This window comes from Ceratotherium simum, chromosome 34 (assembly GCF_057802395.1).
Source record: "Ceratotherium simum simum isolate JZ-2026a chromosome 34, ASM5780239v1, whole genome shotgun sequence".
Lineage (NCBI taxonomy): Eukaryota > Metazoa > Chordata > Mammalia > Perissodactyla > Rhinocerotidae > Ceratotherium > Ceratotherium simum.
In genome coordinates this window covers 9023022-9043064 of record NC_141933.1, presented here as the reverse complement: position 1 = coordinate 9043064, position 20043 = coordinate 9023022, and the positions used below count along the sequence as shown (strand labels likewise).

The following is a 20043-nucleotide window of genomic DNA, read 5'->3' as shown; positions in this document are numbered from 1 at the left end:
CTGACTGGCTGGAAGGCACCAGTACCAGACAAATGTAGCCGTTTTAAAAGCCTTTTAACACACTCTGTTACCAAGGCCAATCTGATTCTGGCCAAATCACTCTATTTAAATTTGATCCCACAGTGATCCCTAAAGGACTAACAGTGAGGAAGCTAGCCCCCTCAGGGTTCTAGACGAGCCCAGGAAACTCCACGCTTTCCAGGCCAAGCGGCCACCCTCAGCAGAGGAACCCTGGCAGCTGCCCCTGGACCCCGTTTCAGTGCTCCTGCCCTTTACTGCCCCTGAGGTGGTGTCTAGGTTTTTTTGCCTCTTCATCCGAGACAACTTCTGGGCCAGGGAAGGCAGCAAGAAGAACTTGGGCTCTGACAAGAAAAGGGAGCCAAAGTCAAAAGCAGGTTCCTGGGGCCGGCCCCGTGGCTCAGCGGTTAAGTGCGCGCGCTCCGCTGCTGGCGGCCCGGGTTCGGATCCTGGGCGCGCACTGACGCACTGCTTCTCCGGCCATGCTGAGGCTGTGTCCCACATACAGCAACTAGAAGGATGTGCAGCTATGACATACAACTATCTGCTGGGGCTTTGGGGGTAAAAAAGGAGGAGGATTGGCAATAGATGTTAGCTCAGGGCCGGTCTTCCTCAGCAAAAAGAGGAGGATTAGCACGGATGTTAGCTCAGGGCTGATCTTCCTCACAAAAAACAAAAAAAGAATCAAGTTCCTGAAGATTTTGAAAAGCGTGTCTCTTCTTTTCCATTCCAGCTCACGAAAGCTCTGGGGCCTCATTAAAGGGAAAAAAATGTTCACTTTATGCCATCAACTATCCTCCAAACCACCCCCCCCAAAAAACAAACAAAAAACAACTAGTTCTGCTCTTTGTGCAAGTGATGAGGCCTGGAAGTTATGAAAAACCCCACCTCCAGTTCTCTGGCCCCCGCAGAGGGGCTGGAGTTCATTTTTGTCATCTTTCTTTATGGAAATGTATGGTTTGGAGTCCCTGATTTTGTTTCACAAAGAGAGCGTGAGTGTGTGGAGGTGGATTTGATTAAAATTGGCATCGGCTATATATAGGAGTGGCTTCTTCTGTCACCACCCCAGAGGCCCAGGAGAGAAAGGCCTACCCACTAGTGCAGAGCCCTCTGACTTCTGTAAATCAGAAGATGATGGGGTACCCCTTAGAACTCCCCCACCCCTTCACACAAACTAAGCTGGAATCTCTCTTGTCACTGAGCTTTGGAAGCAGCTCAGCTTCTGAATATTCATGTGCATGGGCTCACACTGCCTCCTTCAGAGGCACCCAGCCAAAACCCGGCTGCCATTTGGGGGCTGGATTCAGGTAGACTGCAGCAGAGGGCGGCTGGCTCGTGCAGGTGCTGAAGCTGAGGGTACTGGTCGTCAGAGCCCAGGTTTTCTCCCGCTGACCCTTCCTGTTCTCCGTCCCTCTCACCTGCTTCTCAGCCCTCAGGGACAGGCATGGATGATCTGGACAACTGCCCTCTTTCTTTTCCTTGCCTGTTTTCTCTTTTGGAAAAAGAATCCTAGCAGTGGCTCTGTTTAGAGGGGACCTGAGGGGAGCAAGTTGAGCAGGCGTGACCACTGGTATTTTATTTTCCAGCTGTTCCGCGAAGTGAGAATAATGAAGGTTTTGAACCATCCGAACATAGGTGAGAACCAGTAGTCATTGCTTTCTTCTTCCCCCGCAGCAGGGCTCCGCCTGCCAGCATGCCGTCCTCCTCCCTGAGGCATGTTGCCTTCTGGAGTCTTCAAGGCCGCCTCTAGGGAAGCCCAGCTCAACGTCCAACTCTGCCTCCGGCCCACTGGGCTGTCCTTAGTAGTACGGCTGCTCTGAGAGGAGCTGGTCCTTGGGAGGCTGGAATGGGAAGGGGGGAGCTTTCATCCCTAGGATGCCCCTGTGCGTGTTGGGGCTTGCTGTATGGCCCCTGCCACTTCTCTGACTCATGGCTTGGCCTTTTCTCTTGTAGTTAAATTATTTGAAGTGATCGAAACTGAAAAAACTCTCTACCTTGTCATGGAATACGCTAGTGGAGGTAGGTATGGAACTGCCTTTTCTTCCAGTGCCCCTGCATCCCCCAGACCCCACAAGCTCTGACCTAGACCCTGCCCTGTCTCTTGCAGGAGAGGTGTTTGATTACCTGGTGGCTCATGGCAGAATGAAAGAGAAAGAGGCTCGAGCCAAATTCCGCCAGGTGGGTGTGACTCCCTCCATGGAATGTGGGCCCAACCTCTGCCTTTTGGGGTTTGGCATACATGGAGGAGCCGCCTGTCTGTGAGTGGCCTTTAGAGGGTCCTCTGGGCTTTGCTTATCTATGTGGCAGCTTAGAAATAGGTCACAGCTCCGCCAGGCCCTGGGGCCCATCCTCAAGTGCCCCTGGACTAACCCTTCTTCCTTCCTTTCAGATAGTGTCTGCTGTGCAGTACTGTCACCAGAAGTTTATCGTTCATAGAGACTTGAAGGTAAGGTGTGCTCTTACCCCCCGTGTCTCTCTGTTAGGGCTGGGTTGTTTGCCCTCCATTCACCATGACATAACCATCAGGCTCTGAGTGTTCAAGGAAACTCCAGCCTTTAATTTTTTGGAGATGATGAGGAAGCCCCTAGGGCTGCTTTTGATACAGGCCTTATGACTGAGTTTTGGATCCCATTCCAGCCAGCAAGCAGAGGGTCTCTGCCATTTCACCTGTTGGCACATCACCTTCCAGGGCAGCCAAACGTGGCAGGAGTGCTCCAGGCTTTATTGGTCCTTCAGGCAGCATGGCGGCTGAGCAAGGAAAGAATGTTGACTGTTCCCACAGCTGTGTCACAGCTGCTTTGCAGGCGTGCACGCTCACTCATCTCTTTCATGAGATGTTAGGGGGTGAGGCTGCATGTGAGCCTCCTGGCCCCTGAGTCCTCACAGACATGACCATGATTACCCTGGACCTGATGCGGAAGTGTTGCACAGCTCGCAGCGTCTCCGAGCCTTCAGATCCCAGCTCTCACATGGTTGCCTGTGTGAGGAGTGGCCTGCGCCACCCTCCTCGGCCCAGCCTCCTCACACTGATTGAAGGCCTGCCCTGGAGTTGGTGGAGAAAGTTCTAAGACTGGAGATGACTTCTTGTCTGTTCTCCTATGCCCCTCTGCTCCTTCCTGTCCCGTGCCTTAAGTCCACTTGGTTCCCTGACATTTTCCATCTTACCTTCCAGGCAGAAAACCTGCTCTTGGATGCTGATATGAACATCAAGATTGCAGATTTTGGCTTCAGCAACGAGTTTACCTTTGGGAACAAGCTTGATACCTTCTGTGGCAGCCCTCCTTATGCTGCTCCGGAGCTCTTCCAGGGCAAAAAGTACGATGGACCCGAGGTGGACGTGTGGAGCCTGGGAGTTATCCTGTATACACTGGTCAGCGGATCCCTGCCTTTTGATGGACAGAACCTCAAGGTGGAGTGCAGCGCAGACTCAGATCATTTGTGTTACTTCTCATTTCCTCTTTCGGCCTCTGGCCTTGTCCCTGATCGCACACGTGTGCCACCTTTCTACGTTTTTCCCAAGCCAGAGCTTTAGAGGAGGGCTTGCAGAAGGGAGCAGCAGTTAAAAGGCTCCCGCACCTGGTGTAATAACCGCAGTTCTTTTCTCGAGGGATGGGCTAAATCATGTGTCCATTCACCCCTCCAAGGCACTCAGGACTGCAGGCCTCAGGCGAGCCGGACGGCACAGGGTGCTTGACTTCACCGCTTCTTGGGTGAGGTGCCTTGTCCCGGGCTCTGCCTCCTGCCATATTTCACTTCTATCTGCCTGGCCAATCTAAAGCTCTCAAGAGCCTGAATATTAGGTTTCGTCCTTTGGCCTTGGGATGATTTAAATTTCCCTCCTATAGGAGCTGCGGGAGCGGGTACTGAGGGGAAAATACCGTATTCCGTTCTACATGTCCACGGACTGTGAAAACCTGCTTAAGAAATTTCTCATCCTTAATCCTAGCAAGAGAGGCACTTTAGAGGTGAGCGGCCTGAGCCCAGCTGGCTGGAAGGTCCTGGGTTCCCAAGGAAACCTCCCAGCTGAGTCCCCTTTCTCTCTGCCCTTCCCCTTCCCTTTGTTCCCCAGCAAATCATGAAAGATCGATGGATGAATGTGGGTCATGAAGATGATGAATTAAAGCCTTATGTGGAGCCACTCCCTGACTACAAGGACCCCCGGCGGACAGGTGAGGCTGTGCTGGGCCAGGAGGTTGAGCCTGCCTAGGACTCGGGACCAACCTTAACTGTGTGTCCCCCTGTGCAGACTTGATGGTGTCCATGGGTTACACCCGGGAAGAGATCCAGGACTCGCTGGTGGGCCAGAGGTACAACGAGGTGATGGCCACCTATCTGCTCCTGGGCTACAAGAGCTCCGAGGTGTGTGCCCCCTGCTCCACCCCCTGACCTGGCCAGCTTCACTGTCAGTGGCCCCGCCATGCTTCTAGCGCCCATTGAGGGCAGAAGCTCGTCTCTGAATAGGTGTGCTCTCTGCTGACGAATCTTAAGCCTCAGCTCTGGTGGCCCAGGTCCTCGGGCCTTTGCTTTTGCCGGTCTCCATCAGTGAAGGCGCAGGGAAGCTGCTGGGGGCTGGGCCTGGGTCTGGGTTTTCACGTGGGTGAGCAGATGTGGCTCGGTCGTCTGTGTTGGTTAGACCAGCTCTAGGTCGTTCTGGCTGGATCAGTTCTGTGTTGATCTATAAATCTTTGTGTTTGTTTCCATGTGTTTTTTTTGTTTGTTTGTTTTTGAGGAAGATCAGCCCTGAGCTAACATCTGTCACCAATCCTCCTCTTTTTGCTGAGGAAGACTGGCCCTGGGCTAACATCCATGCCCATCTTCCTCTACTTTATATGAGATGCCGGCAGCATGGCTTGACAAGCGGTGCGTCGGTGCACACCCGGGATCTGAAACCCGGGCCGCCACAGCGGAACGCGCGCACTTAATCTCTGCACCAGCGGGCCAGCCCCTCTGTTTCTATGTGTTTGTGTCTCTCTGTAGCTGGAGTGAACATCTCCGGGTTTGTGGGTGTGTGGGTCTCTGTGCCTTTCTTATAGGAGTCTTGAGTCTATGTGTTGCTTCTGCCTGGTGCTTGTGTCTGGGTATGTGCATCTGTATACACGTATGTCCATCCTCCCATCTGTGCGTCTGGAGGCTTCGTGATTGTTCTTCTGCCTGTCTGGGTCATCATGTCTGTGTCTGAGTCCATAGGTTTCTGTGGGAGTGGGGTTTTGCTCACCATCTGTGTGTCCCCACATGCACCCATAGCCTCCCTACCCTGCTCTCCCTGTGGTGGTGTTGGGCTCCTTCTCTGGGTTCTCACCTTAGCCTGCTCAGGAGGTATCTGGGGGGTCAGGGGGTGTCTCTGAATGTGTTCCTGTGGACGTGTATATCCCTCTCTGAGGGCGGGGGTCTTGAGGGGGTGTCTTTGGCTATGTTTGTCAGCGGCTGTGTTGGGGCATGTGTGTCCCCAGGAGTGTTGAGATGCACATTGGGCTTGCAGGGGGTCTGTCTCCTGTGAGCCTGGGGGGGGGTTTGTGTCAGGCAGAGTGATACATAATAGTGAGTCCCTCCGTAGGCATGTCCACATGACTTCAGCCCTCCCTCTTCTGTTCTTACAGCTGGAGGGCGACACCATCACCCTGAAGCCCCGGCCTTCCACCGATCTGACCAATAGCAGTGCCCCTTCCCCCTCCCACAAGGTACAGCGCAGCGTCTCAGCCAACCCCAAGCAGCGGCGCTTCAGCGACCAGGGTAAGTGCTTTGGGGAGTTGCAGGTGGGGGCTCACCCCTCTCCTGAGAGGTCGCAGGTTCTGGGGTCTTTGTATGACACAGCTGAGATTCAGTCCCCATTCAGCCGCTTAGTTGTAGCATAGCCTTGGGCAAGAACTTCCCTTGGCCTCCATGAAATGGGGTTGCTAGGTTGCTGGCAAGACTGCAGGAGAGCACCGTGCATGTGGCGGGCACTCTTACGCATTCCCACCGTCCCTCTGGCCCAGCAGCTGGTCCTGCCATTCCCACCTCTAATTCCTACTCTAAGAAGACTCAGAGTAACAACGCAGAAAACAAGCGGCCTGAGGAGGACCGGGAGTCAGGGCGGAAGGCCAGCAGCACAGCCAAAGTGCCTGCCAGCCCCCTGCCCGGCCTGGAGAGGAAGAAGACCACCCCTACCCCCTCCACGGTGAGCCACGCCGTCCCTTCCCTCCTGGCCAGCCCTGCTCTTTCCTTCCCATCCTCTCCCCTCCTGCGGTGGGGCCTGCCCTCTCCAGGCAGCCGTTTCTTAATCCGGCTCCCTTTGGCTGCCTACCCGACTTCCCTACGGGACCACTGTTGCTTACTGTAGAAAGCCTAGCCCCCGAGAGTAAAGGCACAATCCTTTCTTTTCCCTACCCTTGTCTGCTCCTGGTGGAAGGTGGAGAGGAAGCAGGTGCTATGAACCTGCCAGTGGAACACTTTGGTTTTCTGGATACAACTCTGCCCTTTATTCCCTACAGAACAGTGTCCTCTCCACCAGCACAAATCGAAGCAGGAATTCCCCACTTTTGGAGAGGGCCAGCCTTGGCCAGGCCTCCATCCAGAACGGCAAAGACAGGTGAGCAGGCCCCGGCCATGCCTGCCACGCTCCCCAGGAGCCTCTTCTCACAGCGGTGACGTCTGTCAGCAGCACCACCTCCCCTCCCTGCTCCCGGAATTCCGTCCTGGCTCTGTCCGGTCCAGCTTTCCACACACTGGCGCCTCCTCCCTGCTCTCCACCCCTCCCTACCCTGTCTCCTCTTCCCTGTGCTCCTGTGACCGCCCCTTGCGGGGTACCAAGTGTGACTCCATGGTCGTCTCAGCTGCCTTCTCATTTCTTGACAGTGGCCAGGGCATGGCAACTGTGCTCCTCTAGGCATCAGTGCCTGAGGCTTTGTTTTGAGGGCCCCAGCTCAGGGCAAAACCAAGATGCCCACCTGAGGAGCGTACACATTGAGGGTGACTCCCGCTGTGCCCATGAGAGCAGAGCTCCCCTAGCCTTGACTGTCAGCATCTCTTGATGTGTTGTGTTCTTGGCTCCGCCTCTTTTGAGCTTAATGAAAATTCCCCCTAGCAACACCCTGCTCTTTCTGTCAACGAAACATCCTTGTTCTTAGAATTCCTAGGAGACCAGTGCAGCCAGAGGCAGTTGCCTCCTGTCGGCTTCCTGCACTTTTGGTTTCCTCCCCCAGGCTCGGGCCTGCCTCACCTTCCTCACCCTGCCCTCCGCCTCCCAGCCCTGCTCCTCGGCTCTGACTTGCATCCCATTGCTGCTCCGGGGCCTGCCCTGCATCCTGCCAAGGCTCCCAGCTTTGGCCCTTCCCACCCCGCCCTTGCTTCCTAACCCGCACCTCCCTGCCCCCACCCACCCCTAACCCAGGCCTCTCCGCTGCTTTTGTCTCCTAGCCTAACCATGCCAGGGTCCCGGGCCTCCACGGCTTCTGCTTCCGCCGCAGTCTCTGCGGCCCGGCCCCGCCAGCACCAGAAATCCATGTCGGCCTCCGTGCACCCCAACAAGGCCACTGGGCTGCCCCCCACGGACAGTAACTGTGAGGTGCCGCGGCCCAGGCAAGTGTGCTGTGGCAGCTGGTGCACCTGCTGCCCTCGGCCTGCCCCACCCCCTACCCCCACAGTTTCTTCCCACCTGAGGTCCTGCTCTGTTCTCGTAGTCTTAGCCACAAGAAATGGCTCCGTCCCCTGTAGCCAGGAAATGGAGAGAACAAAAAGTAGCTTAATGCCCCTCTTTTCCTCCAGTTCTCCCTCTCAGAACAGATATGCCAGACGCCGTCCTGAGGCTCCAGAAGGAAGCCTTTTTGTTCTGAGCCTTCCTGGACTTCCTTAGGACCCTGGGGACAGTCAGCATCACAGGGACTCAATCCTTGAGGGTTGGTCAACATTGTCCCCTTGAGGTTCCAGTCTGCTTAGCTCCCAAGGAGCCACTTCTCTCCAGCCTGTACTGCCCTCCACACTGTCCTTCCTTACCTCCCTCCCTCCCCGAAACCATTTCCTTCCACCTCCACCCAGACGTCCTCCTTACCAGTGTCCTCAGTGGTCACACCCCTTCCTTCTGTGTCCTCCGTGATGGCTGTCTCTGCCCTAGCATCCCCCTTCCCTGTTCCCACCCCAGGGCACTCCAGGTGCTCAGTGATGATGGCTTTCTCATGCCCTGATGCATTTCCCCCACCCTCACCTCTTTTCCCACAGCACAGCCCCCCAGCGTGTCCCTGTCGCCTCCCCCTCCGCCCACAACATCAGCAGCAGTGGTGGAGCCCCAGACCGAACTAATTTCCCCCGGGGTGTGTCCAGTCGAAGCACCTTCCACGCTGGGCAGCTCCGGCAGGTGCGAGACCAGCAGAATTTGCCCTACGGTGTGACCCCAGCCTCTCCCTCGGGCAACAGCCAGGGCCGGCGGGGGGCCTCTGGGAGCATCTTCAGCAAATTCACCTCCAAGTTTGTACGCAGGTGAGTAGGGGGCTTAGGGTGGCAGAGGGGCTGAGGCCAGGCCTTCCTGGCCTGGGGGTGGGGACAGAGACACCCAGAACTGGACTTGGGTCCTGGGGTTAGAAGAGGCCTCAGGAAGCCTAAGAAATTGGGTCTTTGTCAGCACCTCAGGTGCCCAAGCCTGCCCGTCCTCTCAGGCCTTCCCAACTCCTTATACACACCCCTCGTTCTCTGGCCCCGAGCAGATGGCCGATGCCGCCTCCTCCCTCAGAGAGTGTGAACTCAGATGCTAAAATAAAAGCCCCCTCTTCTCTCCTGGGTTCCCATGGAAACTTATATTTGGTGACGCAGCTGCAAAGTCATGAGGCCTGAGCCAGGCTGGGCCAGCAAGGAGAGTTTCCTGGTCTCTCGCCTCGCCCCCTCTGCCCTCCTTTCCCCTGCCCCAGTTGGTTAGGTCTGGCTGCAGCCACTCCCCTCTGCCGCAGCCATGTTCTTCAGCCGGCCCAGGAGTTGCCAAGATGAAGCCATAAATGAAATAGCTGGGGGGGCGCCAGGGCGGCCGCCTCCCTCGCAGCCCGATGTGCTGCTGCCTCTCTATGCGGGAACCAGGGTGGGGATTCTCTTCATGAGGTTTCTCACACTTGGCCCTGACCACCCCAAACAGACAGCTTTGGTTCTTGGGATGCTGTCTGTCTCCGTCCCACCGCTTCCTCTAAGCCCCTTAGTGTAGCTCGGGTAGCAGCAGGGGGCTTGGAGAGAGCAGGCTTGTCTGCCCTTCCTCCTGCGCTCCGCTCCGCTCAGCTGCAGCGGCCAGAAGCCGTGCCCCTTTGGGCCCTGGAGCGCAGGTGCGGGGCTGCAGGAGGGAGGGAGCAGTCGGGATGTCTGGGCCTCTAGTCTCGCTGAGCGGCTCTTCCATAGATGGGGTGACCCTTGAGCCTGTAAAGTCCACTCCCCACCTGCTTATCCACATACCGTCTTGTTGGTGTTTTTTTTTTTTTATTTCTTTTTTTATTTTGTCTTTTTTTGTTTGTTTTTTTAGAAATCTGTCTTTCAGGTTTGCCAGAAGGTAGGCGTTGAGCCCGCTCTGTGTGTGTGTGTGTGTGTGTGTGTCTGTCTGTGTCCTGTGTCCTGCGTCCGTCACTAACTCCCCTTTTCTGGCTCTTGCACCCTCCTCCATCTGCTAACCACGTCTGTGTGGCCCTCTCTTTGCCATCTTAAAGGGATGAAGACTGCCTCTGACTGGGCGGCGGCACGAGGCCACGTTTGCCCTCTCAGGGCAGATGGCTTTGAAAATCATGGGTCTGTCCCCAGCAAGGGGGACCTTCTCAGGGAGTTGTCCCTTTAAGATTGTCTCCTCCCCGACCCCCAGCCAAGGTTTTGGTCCCAAGCATTGGGTTCCTTTTCTGGCCCTCTGCCCTGTCGGTGCATGCGCTGTGAAGAGGCTCCACGGGGGTCGAAAGTGCATCTGGGATGGGATCTCATTCCGGGTCTGCTGGGGGCTTCCCCTTCTCTGGTCCTCGGCACTTTGTGACTTCTTGCCCCTGTCCTATGGGATGGTAGGACTTTGGAGCTACTGCAGGGACACTGGGATCCCAGGACTTCAGTCTGAGCCTCCAGGCCTGGGGAGCCTTTGCCTCACAAGTGGGGCACAGCACCCCCTTCTGGCAGCTCCGGCAGAACTAGGCCCACCCCACCCTACCCCAGCACACCTGCTGCCTCCAGCAGTGTCTGGATGAATCAAGCTGCCTCTCTGGGCTGGGTGCTCTGGATATGGCCTGTGGCTTCCAAAGAGCCAGGAGCTGGGATGTTCTAGGTCTGGGCCACTTACCCCTAAGCCCTGGTGAGACGATGGGAGATCCCCACCTCAGGCATCTCCCTTCGTAGGCCAGATCCTGGCTCTGCCACCCCCGGCCCTACCCTCATTCTCTCTGGAGGCCTGGGTGGGCCAAATACCAAGCTGAAGACCAAGGGCCAGGTTGGGAGCCCTGGTTCCCCGAGGCTGTCAGCGCAGGCCCTGTGTTGGGTCTGGGACACCCAGCCAGCACATTGGTGTCCCAGCTGACAGAGGAACAGCCAAGACAGGGTCTTCGGGCTTTCCCCCTTCCGCCCACTGCTCCCCACCCAGCCCTTCACTGCATGGCTGACTGTTGACTCACGAGGCCCCAGCGGGGGCCTGCCCTGCAGGGCACCTCCACCCACAGGGCAGGAGCCAGGTGGGGCTGGAGAGAGCGGCCAGCCTCCTTCCCCTGCACAGCCAGGCTCCCTGCTCGCGGTGTGCTGGTTTGCATTCATGCGTCTGTTGTGTCTTTGTGTTCCTTTTACATGTGCTGCAGCCGCTCTCTCTCTCTCTCCTCACGTCCCTGCCCTCCTCCGCAATCCCCAGTTTCCCGGCTCCAGGCACCCATCTTCCAGCCAGGAGCTGGAGAAGCCGCTCAGCGGGGCCAGACCTCTTCCCCACCCACCCTCCCAAGCAAGGTGTCTGCCCTGCCCTGCCTTCCATCCTCCATTCTGTACAAGCAGACGGCCTGGCAGCCTGGCAGTCAGAGGAGTTATAAAAGAATGGGCGAGGCGAGCTGGTCCGCAGTCTGCCTCAGGGCCCTTCTGCTCCCCACCCAGCCCCAGGTGTCCTCAAAGCAGATCCGGCTCTTGGCCCTTTGAGCCTCTGGAGAGAGGCCTCTGTCTCCCCCAGCCCCTTCTGTCCCGGAGCACTGCAGTTCTGAGCTCTACAGCGTGAGCCCTGGCTGTGGGCTGGCGGGGGAAGCTGCCTCGTGCTGTGGCTGCGTGCTCGATGTGTATGCCTGCACATCCACACCCTCCTCCTCCCCCCCGGAGCAGAGGCTCCTTCCCCCCAGCACAGATCTCTGGGAGTGTGGGGAGGGACAGAGCCCTGCGCTGGGCTCCCTGTTGGAAAGGGACAGTTGAGCTGCCAGTGTGAGGTGCCGCAGAGCCACACTGGCCTGCCAGGTGATGGGCAAGTGGCCTTTAGGCTTGGGTCCTGCCCACCCACCAGTGGCAGCTCCCCAGACCCACCCTCAGCTGGGTCTGTGGCGGTGGAAAGAGCGAGAGGTCGCAGCACTAAACTCTCCCTCGCTCTATTTTTTGAGGAACCTGAATGAACCTGAAAGCAAAGACCGAGTGGAGACGCTCAGGTGAGAGGGCTGGAGCAGCACTGGCCCTGCCCGGGCCGCCGGGCTTCCACACGCCTCCTGCTCCTCCTTCCTTCTGCCACCTGGCTCTTCCTCCAGTGGTTCTGCCCTGTCCTCACCCTCTTGGGGCCTCCCTTTCCTCAGAGAATCCCCACACCCCAACTGCAGTAGGTGTGGGCCCTTCTCAGATCTAGTATATTCTGGAAGCAGGGGCCCTGGGCTAGGTGGTTGGGGCTACAGATTCCCACCCATCTACTAGCTCACTTTCCTGTGCCTCAGCCGCTGCTTTCTGTCTGGGCTGTGGACTGCGCAGGGCTGTTGAACACTGCTCCCCTTTCTTCCCTGGCTCTCCCCTTGTCAGAGAAGAGCATGGAACTGTCACCCACGCCCCCACCAGGGCCTGGCTTCTCCTCACCTTCTCTGTCCCAAGAGACGGAGGTGCAGCACTGCCCACCTATCCCACCCTCCCTCTGCTCCCCGAACCAGGTCTAATGCTCCCTCTTCGAGCACTGTCGCCTCCTGGGCACCCTCCCGCTCTCCTCTCTGGTCTCAGGGTCTGTCTGCCAGGGTGGCTGTCCGGTGGGTAGGGTGCTTCAGCCCCCCCCCGACCCCCGCCTCTGCCCTCTCCGCAGACCTCACGTAGTGGGCAGTGGAGGTAATGACAAGGAAAAGGAGGAGTTTCGAGAGGCCAAACCCCGCTCACTACGCTTCACGTGGAGTATGAAGACCACGAGCTCCATGGAGCCTAACGAGATGATGCGGGAGATCCGCAAGGTGCTGGACGCAAACAGCTGCCAGAGCGAGCTGCACGAGAAGTACATGCTGTTGTGCATGCACGGCACGCCGGGCCAGGAGAACTTCGTGCAGTGGGAGATGGAGGTGTGCAAACTGCCGCGGCTCTCGCTCAACGGTGTTCGATTTAAGCGGATATCGGGCACCTCCATGGCCTTCAAAAACATTGCCTCCAAAATAGCCAACGAGCTTAAGCTTTAACAGGCTGCCAGGAGTGGGGGGCGACGGAGGCGGGCCAGCTGGACTTAGCTGCTGGGGCCGGCCGCTCCACCCCACCTGGGCGAGACTGCAGAGATGGATCGGTGTGTCTCCCCCTGCTGGCACTTCTCCCTCCCCGCCCTTCTCAGTTTTTTTCTTCCATGTTTGTGGGGGATGGGAGATGGTTCCTTCCCTCCCACATTTACCCCTGCCCAGAAATTCCCCCTTCCCCTCTCGCTCCCACAGGAGGCAAAGGAAGAGGAGGGAGGGGTGGGGGGGCAGGGCTCCCCCTCGGTACTGCGGTTGCACAGAGTATTTCGCCTAAACCAAGAAATTTTTTATTACCAAAAAGAAAAAAGAAAAAAAAAAAATCCCAGCGGCCACCTTTCCTCCCTGCCCCATTGGGACAGTTGAGACTGGATCTGTGGGGTTTCCCGGGAGGGTGGCTCAGGGCTGGAACACTCTCAGGCAAGAGTGGTGGAGTTCCCTGTCAGGCCCTCCGCCAGGCCCACTTTGGGCTTCTCCCCTCTCCCCCTCCTTCCCCTCCAAGCAAACCACCAGAGGTGGCCTTCCCCTGACCTCAGGCCCCAGGGCTGGAGGCCTGCGCGGCTGGGGCTGGGCCGGGGGGTGCTGTGCAGCCCTGAAGCAGGTGGGGCTGGCGGCGAGGCATGGGGCTCGGCCTCCCTCCACACTGTATCCTCTGCCCCTCCTTCCCCTGAGCTGGGCATTTCCTTCCACAAGCTGCTGTGGGGACTTTTGTTCCCCTCCTCAAAAGTCTGTGCCATCTTCTCCCATCCCCTCCCGGGTAGAAGGCGGGGCTGACCCCAGGGCTGGGAGAGGGGAGGGGACTGCAGGGCAGATGGGCTCCTCAGCCCCCAGGGGGCCGCCTGGGCTGCTAGTCTCCGGAACAGGGACCTGGGCATTCTCCGTTATGGGAGAGCCTTTGTCTGAAAGCACAGCCCCCCTCGCCGTTTCTCTTCCCTCCCCACTGCTCCCCGTCATTGGCATTAATCTGGGCACCAGCTAGTTCCATAGCAGTGACTTCCCTCACCACTCATCTCTCGGCCTTGCCTTTTCTTCCTGACACTGTCGCCCCTCCTCTCAGGAGACACTGCCCAGGGCCTCCATGGCCGCCTGGTGGGGGCTGGATGGGGCAGCGGGGCCGGGAGCCTCTGCCCTCCACAGGGTGGGGGACAGCTAGGCCAAGTGACTCTCAGCTTGCTCACCTCCACGGCCAGTGTGGGAGTGGCTGGTTATGGGCACTTGGCTGGTGGCGGCCGCTGCATCCCTTAATTTATTTCTCTGCTGTTTCTGTTCTTGAGAAATTGGGGGAGGGGGTCCTGCACAGAGGCTGCCCCTACCCTCACCTGAGTTGTACATTTTTTTGTGATGGGTTTTATTTTTTATTTTATTATTTTATTTTTTTTGATTTATGATGACTCCACCCCTACTCATCACCCCCACTCCCAGGCCAGGCTCCGCGGCAAGTCGAGCCCTTGGGTCCCAGGAAGGGGCCTCGCCAACCTCAGCCCTCCTGCCCCAAGCCCCGACTGGACTGCGGGCTGCTCCGGCTCTGACCAAGGGCTCCCCCTCCCTTCCTCCCTCCTTCCCTATGGAACAGCCCGGGTGCTCCGAGGGGCCCGGAGGGCATGGCTTGGCTCCCAAAGGGGGTGGTGGCCAGGGGGGCTCCCAGGCAAGGTGGCCCCTCCCCACCCAGCCCCCCCCTGCACTTAGTTTCTCCCCTGGATCAAACACGTAATAAAGAGAATGTTTGGAATCTGAGCTGCCTCCACCTGTTTCTTCTCCCACCCGGGCAGGGACCCAGTCCCGGTGGGCAAGATGTGGCCCAGCCCGCCTGCCGCAGGAGAGAATTGATTACTGTCTGGGGCCTGGGGGAAAGGCCCGCACTCGGCGGCGCTCCCTCCTACCCTCCCCTCATGGCACTGACAGGTCCTTACTCCAAAAGGGAAAGAGGACTCGGTGAGCTTGGAAGGTTTTATTTATTTTTTAAAAACATTGAAAAATAAACCCACGTCTGCATATGTTCCCAGCCCTCCTTTCTCTAAGCTTGGGGGTGGTGGGGCACAGTGGGCACCCTCAGAGCTCCTCAGCACTTCCCACCCAGCCCCTGAGGACAGGAGAGCTGCCCCTCCAGCCCCTGCTGCCAGCAGGCCCCAAGGAACCTCTCTGCCCACCTCCCCTCTCCGGGCCCCTCCCCACCTCACCCCAGACTTATTGCTAAAAGAAGGGAAGGAGGAAGAACAGCCCACACACCCAACTGTCCTCTCCCCCACCCACCGAGCTAATCACTACCCCCTCTACACAAAGGGCAGAGCCCAAAGGCCAAGCCCCAGCAGACCAGGAGGCAGCCATTCCAGTCCCAGCCAGAGGAGAAAGTACCCTCGGGCCAGCTCGGAAGGCCCGAGTCCCAGCCACTGGCTGGGGTGGGGGCGGAGATAGGCTCAGCTGCCAGAAAGATGTGCAGAACCTGCAGGTCCAGGCTGGCTGTGCCCATCAGCTGGCCGGATCTTCAAAAGACATGGCAAGAGCTCTAATCCCTTCCGTCCTCAGGGAAGCCAGAGGTGCCTGAGGATGTCCAGCAAAGGGGTTCTGGAGCCTCTGGTTGGTGGAGGGGCTCAGGGCTCAGAGTGAGGGTGCTGGAGGCTCCAGGGGGGCTCCAATCAGGGTGGGTGGGGGCTGAGGGCCAGGGCGGGCACTGTGGCGGGAGGCAGCCAGAGCAGGGCGGATGAGAGGTGGCGGGGGCTGGTTGGGGGCCAGCCGGGGCTGGAGGAAGCGGCCCTGCTGCAGTGGGGGTGGCTGGCGAAGCAGAGTGGGAGCTGTGGGCAAAGGCGGCCTTAGCAGTGGGGGCGGCTGGGACAGCGAGGTGGGAGGGGGAGGCAGGGGTGGCGCAGGGGGCACTGATCGGGGCACGGATGTTGAGACAGATGTAATCTGGACCTGAGAGGAGAGAAAAGAGCGAGAAACCAGGCTCTCTCATGCCCTCGGCCCCGTCTAGGCGATTCCTCTCCTCTCTTCTCTGAAGGGTTTCCTCTCCCCTTCTCACCTCATCATCTTCCTCTAGGGCCGGGGCTGGCAAGGGAGCCCCTCTCCTAGCCTCCTCCATGGGGACCGGGGCTCCAGGGGCCCCATCCTGCTCGGCCTCCCATTCCTGCAGCACCTCCTCCAGATTGAAGCGGCGCCGGTAGCTCACAAAGAAGGTCTTCACCTGGGTCAGAGTCTTGTTCCCAATCACCTCTGCAATAGCCCCAAAGTCTTTGCCATACCTACGGATGGCTGCAAGGAGTCAAAAGGGCAGCAGAGTGTGAACACCCCTGAGAACTAGTTACTTCCCTGATCCTCCCCCTCCACCCCGGGTCCTCGGAGGGTGGGAAGACTCTGGGGGCCCTCTATTTCCCCCACAGGCGAACCCACCTTGTACAGCCAAAAGCTGCTCATCCGTGGTCCAGCGGGAGTTGAACTTGGTGTTGGCCTGGAGAGGAAGGAATATATCCTTCAGACTCCAAAATACGGAAACGGAGGCGTTGCTCTCTGAGCGAACTCCCCTTCCTGCTCTGCCTCCAAGAGAACCCCCTTCTGCACCCAAACTCGAAAAGCCTCACCTCAGGGGGGCGCAGTGGATCAATGCCGCCCTCCAGGGCTTGGCGGAGGCTGCTGTTGGTCTGCTTCATGCTTTGCACCTGGGAAGGTCGAGAAATAAAGGGACGTCAGACCCTCCACGCCACGGAGGCCATCAATACCAGCTCCCGCCAGGGCCCTCCTTGCCAACCAAGCTCTTCGCCACCCACCATCTAGCTCATTCCTCCCTCACAACCACTCAGTAGAGGAGACGCCGGGGTTCGCCCCTTTTCACAGAAAAAGGCCCAGAAAAGAACACCCAGTTACTCGGAAGCCCAGAGGATGGGGCAGAGGAAGGCTTGGCGCCTGCACCACCTCCCTTCCACCTCAGCTGCCCGCAATCATAGTTCCCAGCTGCCAACTGCCCCCTATGCATGGCCCCTTCTTTCCTTGGGCCCTACCTGGCGCTTGAGGGAGATGAGCTGGGAGTCCAGGCCTCGAAGCGTGAGGTTGGCAAGGTCCGGGCTTCCTGACACGGCAGTGAGGCCCTCGGGGCTCAGGTACATGCCCTTGGGTGGGCGCCGCCGGGTTCGCAGCGGGTGGTGGCGGTACTGAGACCCCTGGGCCTCCTTCTTCCCCGGGCCTGGGCGGGCATTCAGGGGCCGAGAGGGCAGAGGCTGCCAGGGAAAGGAGAGGGGGTGGGTGGTGCAGAGCCCAAAGAGAGGGCAGGCAGGCGGGCAGGGCCAGACCAGCTCTGGGACCTCACCTCTCTCTTGGGGTCTCCGGCATCCGGCTCTCCCTCACTCACGGCTCCTCGTCCTTCTTCAAGCTCATCACTACTGACACAGGGCCAGGGAGGGAGTGAGGCAGAGGCTAGGGGCCTCCAGGGGCTTGGCTTGCCCCCACCCTTCCCTGGGCCCCCACCTGTCTTCTTTGTCCTTTCGGCCCCCCAGCCGCCGGGCCTGTCTGTCCATCACGCTGGTCCGGCTGCGGGTCTTCTTCCAAGAGTAATAATACTTCACCAGGCTGGGGATCAGCTTGTCGGGCAGCTGAAGGGGCAACGCCAGAGGCTGGGGCCCACCCAAGACTCGGGCCCCAGGCAGGCTCGTCAGAAAGGAGGGGCTAAGGAGCACCGGCGGGGGTGGAGGGGCTTTACCATCTGCTGGATCCGCTGGAAGCACTTGCCGTGGAAGCCGAAGGCCTGTTCAAAGAGCACCTTGTCCTCCACAGTCCACTCGTCGGGGAACGGGGTGAAGTTGGCCAGGTCGGCCAGGGACTTCTCTACGTCATGCTTATGCCACAGGAGCATGCCCAGGGCCTGGCCCGGGAGAGGAGACAACTCAGGCTCAGCCATTTTTGGCACCGTGTCGTCTCCACCCCAAATCCCTGCAGGGCCAAGGCTCACCTGCTCGATGTTGTAGCCATGCTTCTCCTTGGCCATCGCAATGTACTTGTCAACTGCAAGGGCGGGAGGGCCGGGTCTTGGAGGAGGGGTTACGACTCCTAACCCAGGCCTGCCCAGACAGAGGTACACCCCCAGGGACTAGGCAGGGGTTGAATCCACACACCTCAGCCTCCAGCCCGTTTCTGAGAAGAGCTGAGAAGAGCTGGCCGCCAGCTAGCATGCACCCCAGCCCCCAGCCCCCAGCTCCCAGGGATGTGCATGAACCCAGGGTCCCAACCCCACTCACGCTTGGCATCTGACACACAGTGGTTGGGCGACCACACCAGCATCCCCTTCAGCTCCTTGTTGCTGTAGCGTGCGGGGCTCTCTGAAAGGCAGAGGACGGAAGACATTGAGACCAGCCTGGTGGTGCTGGCCTGAACCCATGGCCAGAAGGCGGCAGAGGAGTGGGGCCTGCAAGGTGAGGCCCAGAGGGAAGGAGGGGCAGAGACCCAGACAGGAAGGCAGAGCAGGAAAACTAACCATGCCACAGGGCCACCCACCCCCGCCCACCCGCCCACCCGCCTGTCCTTCCAGTGGGCGCCAGCCAAGGGCTCCCCCAGGTGGGGCTCTGGGCCAAGCCACGGGCCCTCTGCCCCCCTCCCTTCGCAGCCTGCCCTGCCACTCACCAGGCTTGCACTCCGGAATTACGGCCTGGTAATTGGTTCCAACGCGGATCATGCTGTCTGCGGAGCCAGGGGGAGGCAGTCAGGACTCCAGGGAGGGAGGGAGGATGGGAGGATGTAGCGGGGGAGGTGACTGGCCTGGAGTTCTCCTTCCTGACCACCCAGGGCCCCCACCTTCCAGGAGGCTCACTTTACCCTATCTTCCCCCTCAGTTATCCTCAGCCACAGAAGGAACTGGAAGAGGGAGAGACCCTACCTAGTCACAGCCATGGGGGGGCGGGAGAGGGGGCCAAGGGACCAATTTTAGAGCCCAGGCCAAGCAGAGCCCTTTGTTCTGGCTGGGGGGGACAGGGGGCTTGGAGGGCTGCCCCCAGACCTGGACCACAGCCCTGCAGGGAATCCAAGCTCCTCCCCACCACATGAGCCTCACGGCTCTGCCCGGTGTGAAGGTGTCTTTCCAGCCCCTGCCTGAGCCAGACCTCAGTCCCCTGCAAGGTGGCAAGGTATGAGGGGCCCAATCCGTGGAAGGGAGGGGCGCCTGAGTCCCTCAGGGACTGAGGGCAGGGCGGGGGCGGGCAGGACAGCCTCCTCCGCCTCTAGGGGCCCAGCCTCCAGATTCCCTGCGCCGGCCTGGGGAGAAGCAAGGCAAAGGCTCCAAGCCAGGGGGTGGCAGGAATCATCAGTATAACATGCCCGTGGTCGGCAACTCCCCCGCCCCATTCCGCGCCCCCCGAGCCGGTGCGCCTTTAACCCCAGGCCGCCGGGCTCACCGTGCGAGTGCTCCTCCTCGCTGCTGTCATCCTCCGAGTGGGGCTGTCCGCCGTTGGGCGCCGTCTTGGACCGGCTGCGGGACAGGATCCCGGAGCCCGCGCTCGGCTTCTCCATCACCGAGGGCATTACCCCGCCCAGCTGCCCCGGAGGGCGCGGGAGCCTTCGGAGAGCAGCGGTGGTTGCCGCGCTCGCCTCGCGTGCCGTGCCCGGCCCGGCCTGGAGAGGTCGCCACTGAGGCTACGAGAGGCAGGAGGTCAGCGTGGCGAGGGTCCGGCGGGGCGGGAGGCCAGCGGGCGCAGCGCGGCGCTCTCCGCGACCCCCACGGGCGAAGGCGTCAGAAAAGTTTGTGCAGAAGTGGGGTACGCGGGGGATGCGCGCAAGGTCCGGTGCGGCTGTGGCGCGCTCGCTCTGTGCGCTCCACGGGGTTGGGGCTTCCCCGGAGAAGTCGGGGCGCCCTGCCCTCGGGGCGCCCCGGAGCCCCAGCGCCCGCCTGCCCACGCAGTTCAGCAGGCGGCCGCTGCCGTGCAATTGGCGCCCCCCGCGGGCTCCGCACCTCTCGGCTGCACCGGGATGCCCCAGTCCCCGCGTGGGGACCCCTGTCCCGACCAGACCCCTGCCTGCGACGGCAGCCGGCGGGGCCGCAGCGGCGGCGGCGAGACGGCGCGCACGGCGCAGGGCGCTGGAGCAGAGTTGCCGGGAGGCGGGCGGAGCGCAGCCGTGGGTGCCGCCTCGCACCCTCCCCGGCGCGCTCGCTCTCCCTGCCGCGCTCGGGCTGCCGCTCGCTCGCCCGCTCTCCGCCGCCGCTCGCTCCTCGCGCACACAATGAAGCTGCTGGCAGGGAAGTAGTGCCGGCTGCGGCCTCAGCACCCCTCCCCCAGCCGATGCCTCCGCCAGCTGAACATCTGGCCCTGGGGTGGGAGGGAGGGCCCGGGGGGCGGGGCCTGGGGGCCGGGGCTAGACCTCCAGGGGGTGGGGTCAGGACCAGGGTGGAGAGCGCTTCCCTCTGCCGGCCCCCCGGGCTCCCAGACTTGTCCCTGGGGAA

The 20043-nt window shown here is 60.0% G+C and overlaps 2 protein-coding genes across 11 annotated transcripts in view; one reads left to right on the top strand and one right to left on the bottom strand.

Moving 5' to 3' along the window:
* Nucleotides 1-14366, top strand: part of MARK2 (microtubule affinity regulating kinase 2) — a 56388-nt gene extending 42022 nt beyond the window's left edge. For 3 of the 9 annotated variants that reach the window (XM_087422738.1, XM_087422739.1, XM_087422743.1), the window contains exons 4-19: nucleotides 1605-1653; nucleotides 1972-2037; nucleotides 2126-2196; nucleotides 2408-2464; nucleotides 3191-3427; nucleotides 3864-3983; nucleotides 4088-4187; nucleotides 4265-4377; nucleotides 5616-5748; nucleotides 5994-6175; nucleotides 6489-6586; nucleotides 7414-7575; nucleotides 8212-8469; nucleotides 9488-9514; nucleotides 11553-11597; nucleotides 12227-14366. In XM_087422738.1, the coding sequence (XP_087278864.1) occupies nucleotides 1605-1653; nucleotides 1972-2037; nucleotides 2126-2196; nucleotides 2408-2464; nucleotides 3191-3427; nucleotides 3864-3983; nucleotides 4088-4187; nucleotides 4265-4377; nucleotides 5616-5748; nucleotides 5994-6175; nucleotides 6489-6586; nucleotides 7414-7575; nucleotides 8212-8469; nucleotides 9488-9514; nucleotides 11553-11597; nucleotides 12227-12587 (2079 nt within the window). In that variant the 3' untranslated portion in view covers nucleotides 12588-14366. The remainder of the gene's footprint in view (nucleotides 1-1604; nucleotides 1654-1971; nucleotides 2038-2125; nucleotides 2197-2407; nucleotides 2465-3190; nucleotides 3428-3863; nucleotides 3984-4087; nucleotides 4188-4264; nucleotides 4378-5615; nucleotides 5749-5993; nucleotides 6176-6488; nucleotides 6587-7413; nucleotides 7576-8211; nucleotides 8470-9487; nucleotides 9515-11552; nucleotides 11598-12226) is intronic. The other 6 variants (XM_014792947.2, XM_087422741.1, XM_014792952.2 and 3 more) reach the window with 6 other exon arrangements.
* Nucleotides 14367-14938: 572 nt separating this feature from the next.
* Nucleotides 14939-19836, bottom strand: RCOR2 (REST corepressor 2). Of its 2 annotated transcripts, none has more exons than XM_087422744.1 (12): nucleotides 19001-19836; nucleotides 18234-18290; nucleotides 17852-17932; nucleotides 17566-17618; nucleotides 17317-17478; nucleotides 17085-17209; nucleotides 16927-16999; nucleotides 16622-16837; nucleotides 16205-16282; nucleotides 16017-16074; nucleotides 15649-15878; nucleotides 14939-15542 (listed from the first exon to the last, which is right to left on the bottom strand). In XM_087422744.1, the coding sequence occupies exons 1-12, from the start codon at nucleotides 19125-19127 to the stop codon at nucleotides 15228-15230; spliced, it is 1575 nt and encodes a 524-aa protein (XP_087278870.1). In that variant the 5' UTR covers nucleotides 19128-19836; the 3' UTR covers nucleotides 14939-15227. The 2 variants fall into 2 exon arrangements, with proteins under 2 accessions (XP_087278870.1, XP_004437581.1); XM_004437524.3 differs by having other exon boundaries at nucleotides 16927-16996; nucleotides 19001-19835.
* Between the last annotated feature and the right edge of the window lie 207 nt (nucleotides 19837-20043).

What these genes read in the sequence shown, in the direction of transcription:
- RCOR2 (XM_087422744.1), bottom strand. Translation starts at nt 19,127, where the DNA reads ATGCCCTCGGTGATGGAGAAGCCGAGCGCGGGCTCCGGGATCCTGTCC. An exon ending in TCCAGCGGATCCAGCAGATG is followed by an intron (nt 17,210 to 17,316) that starts GTAAAGCCCCTC and finishes TTGCCCCTTCAG; the next exon opens with CTGCCCGACAAGCTGATCCC. An exon ending in TCATCTCCCTCAAGCGCCAG is followed by an intron (nt 16,283 to 16,621) that starts GTAGGGCCCAAG and finishes CGACCTTCCCAG; the next exon opens with GTGCAAAGCATGAAGCAGAC.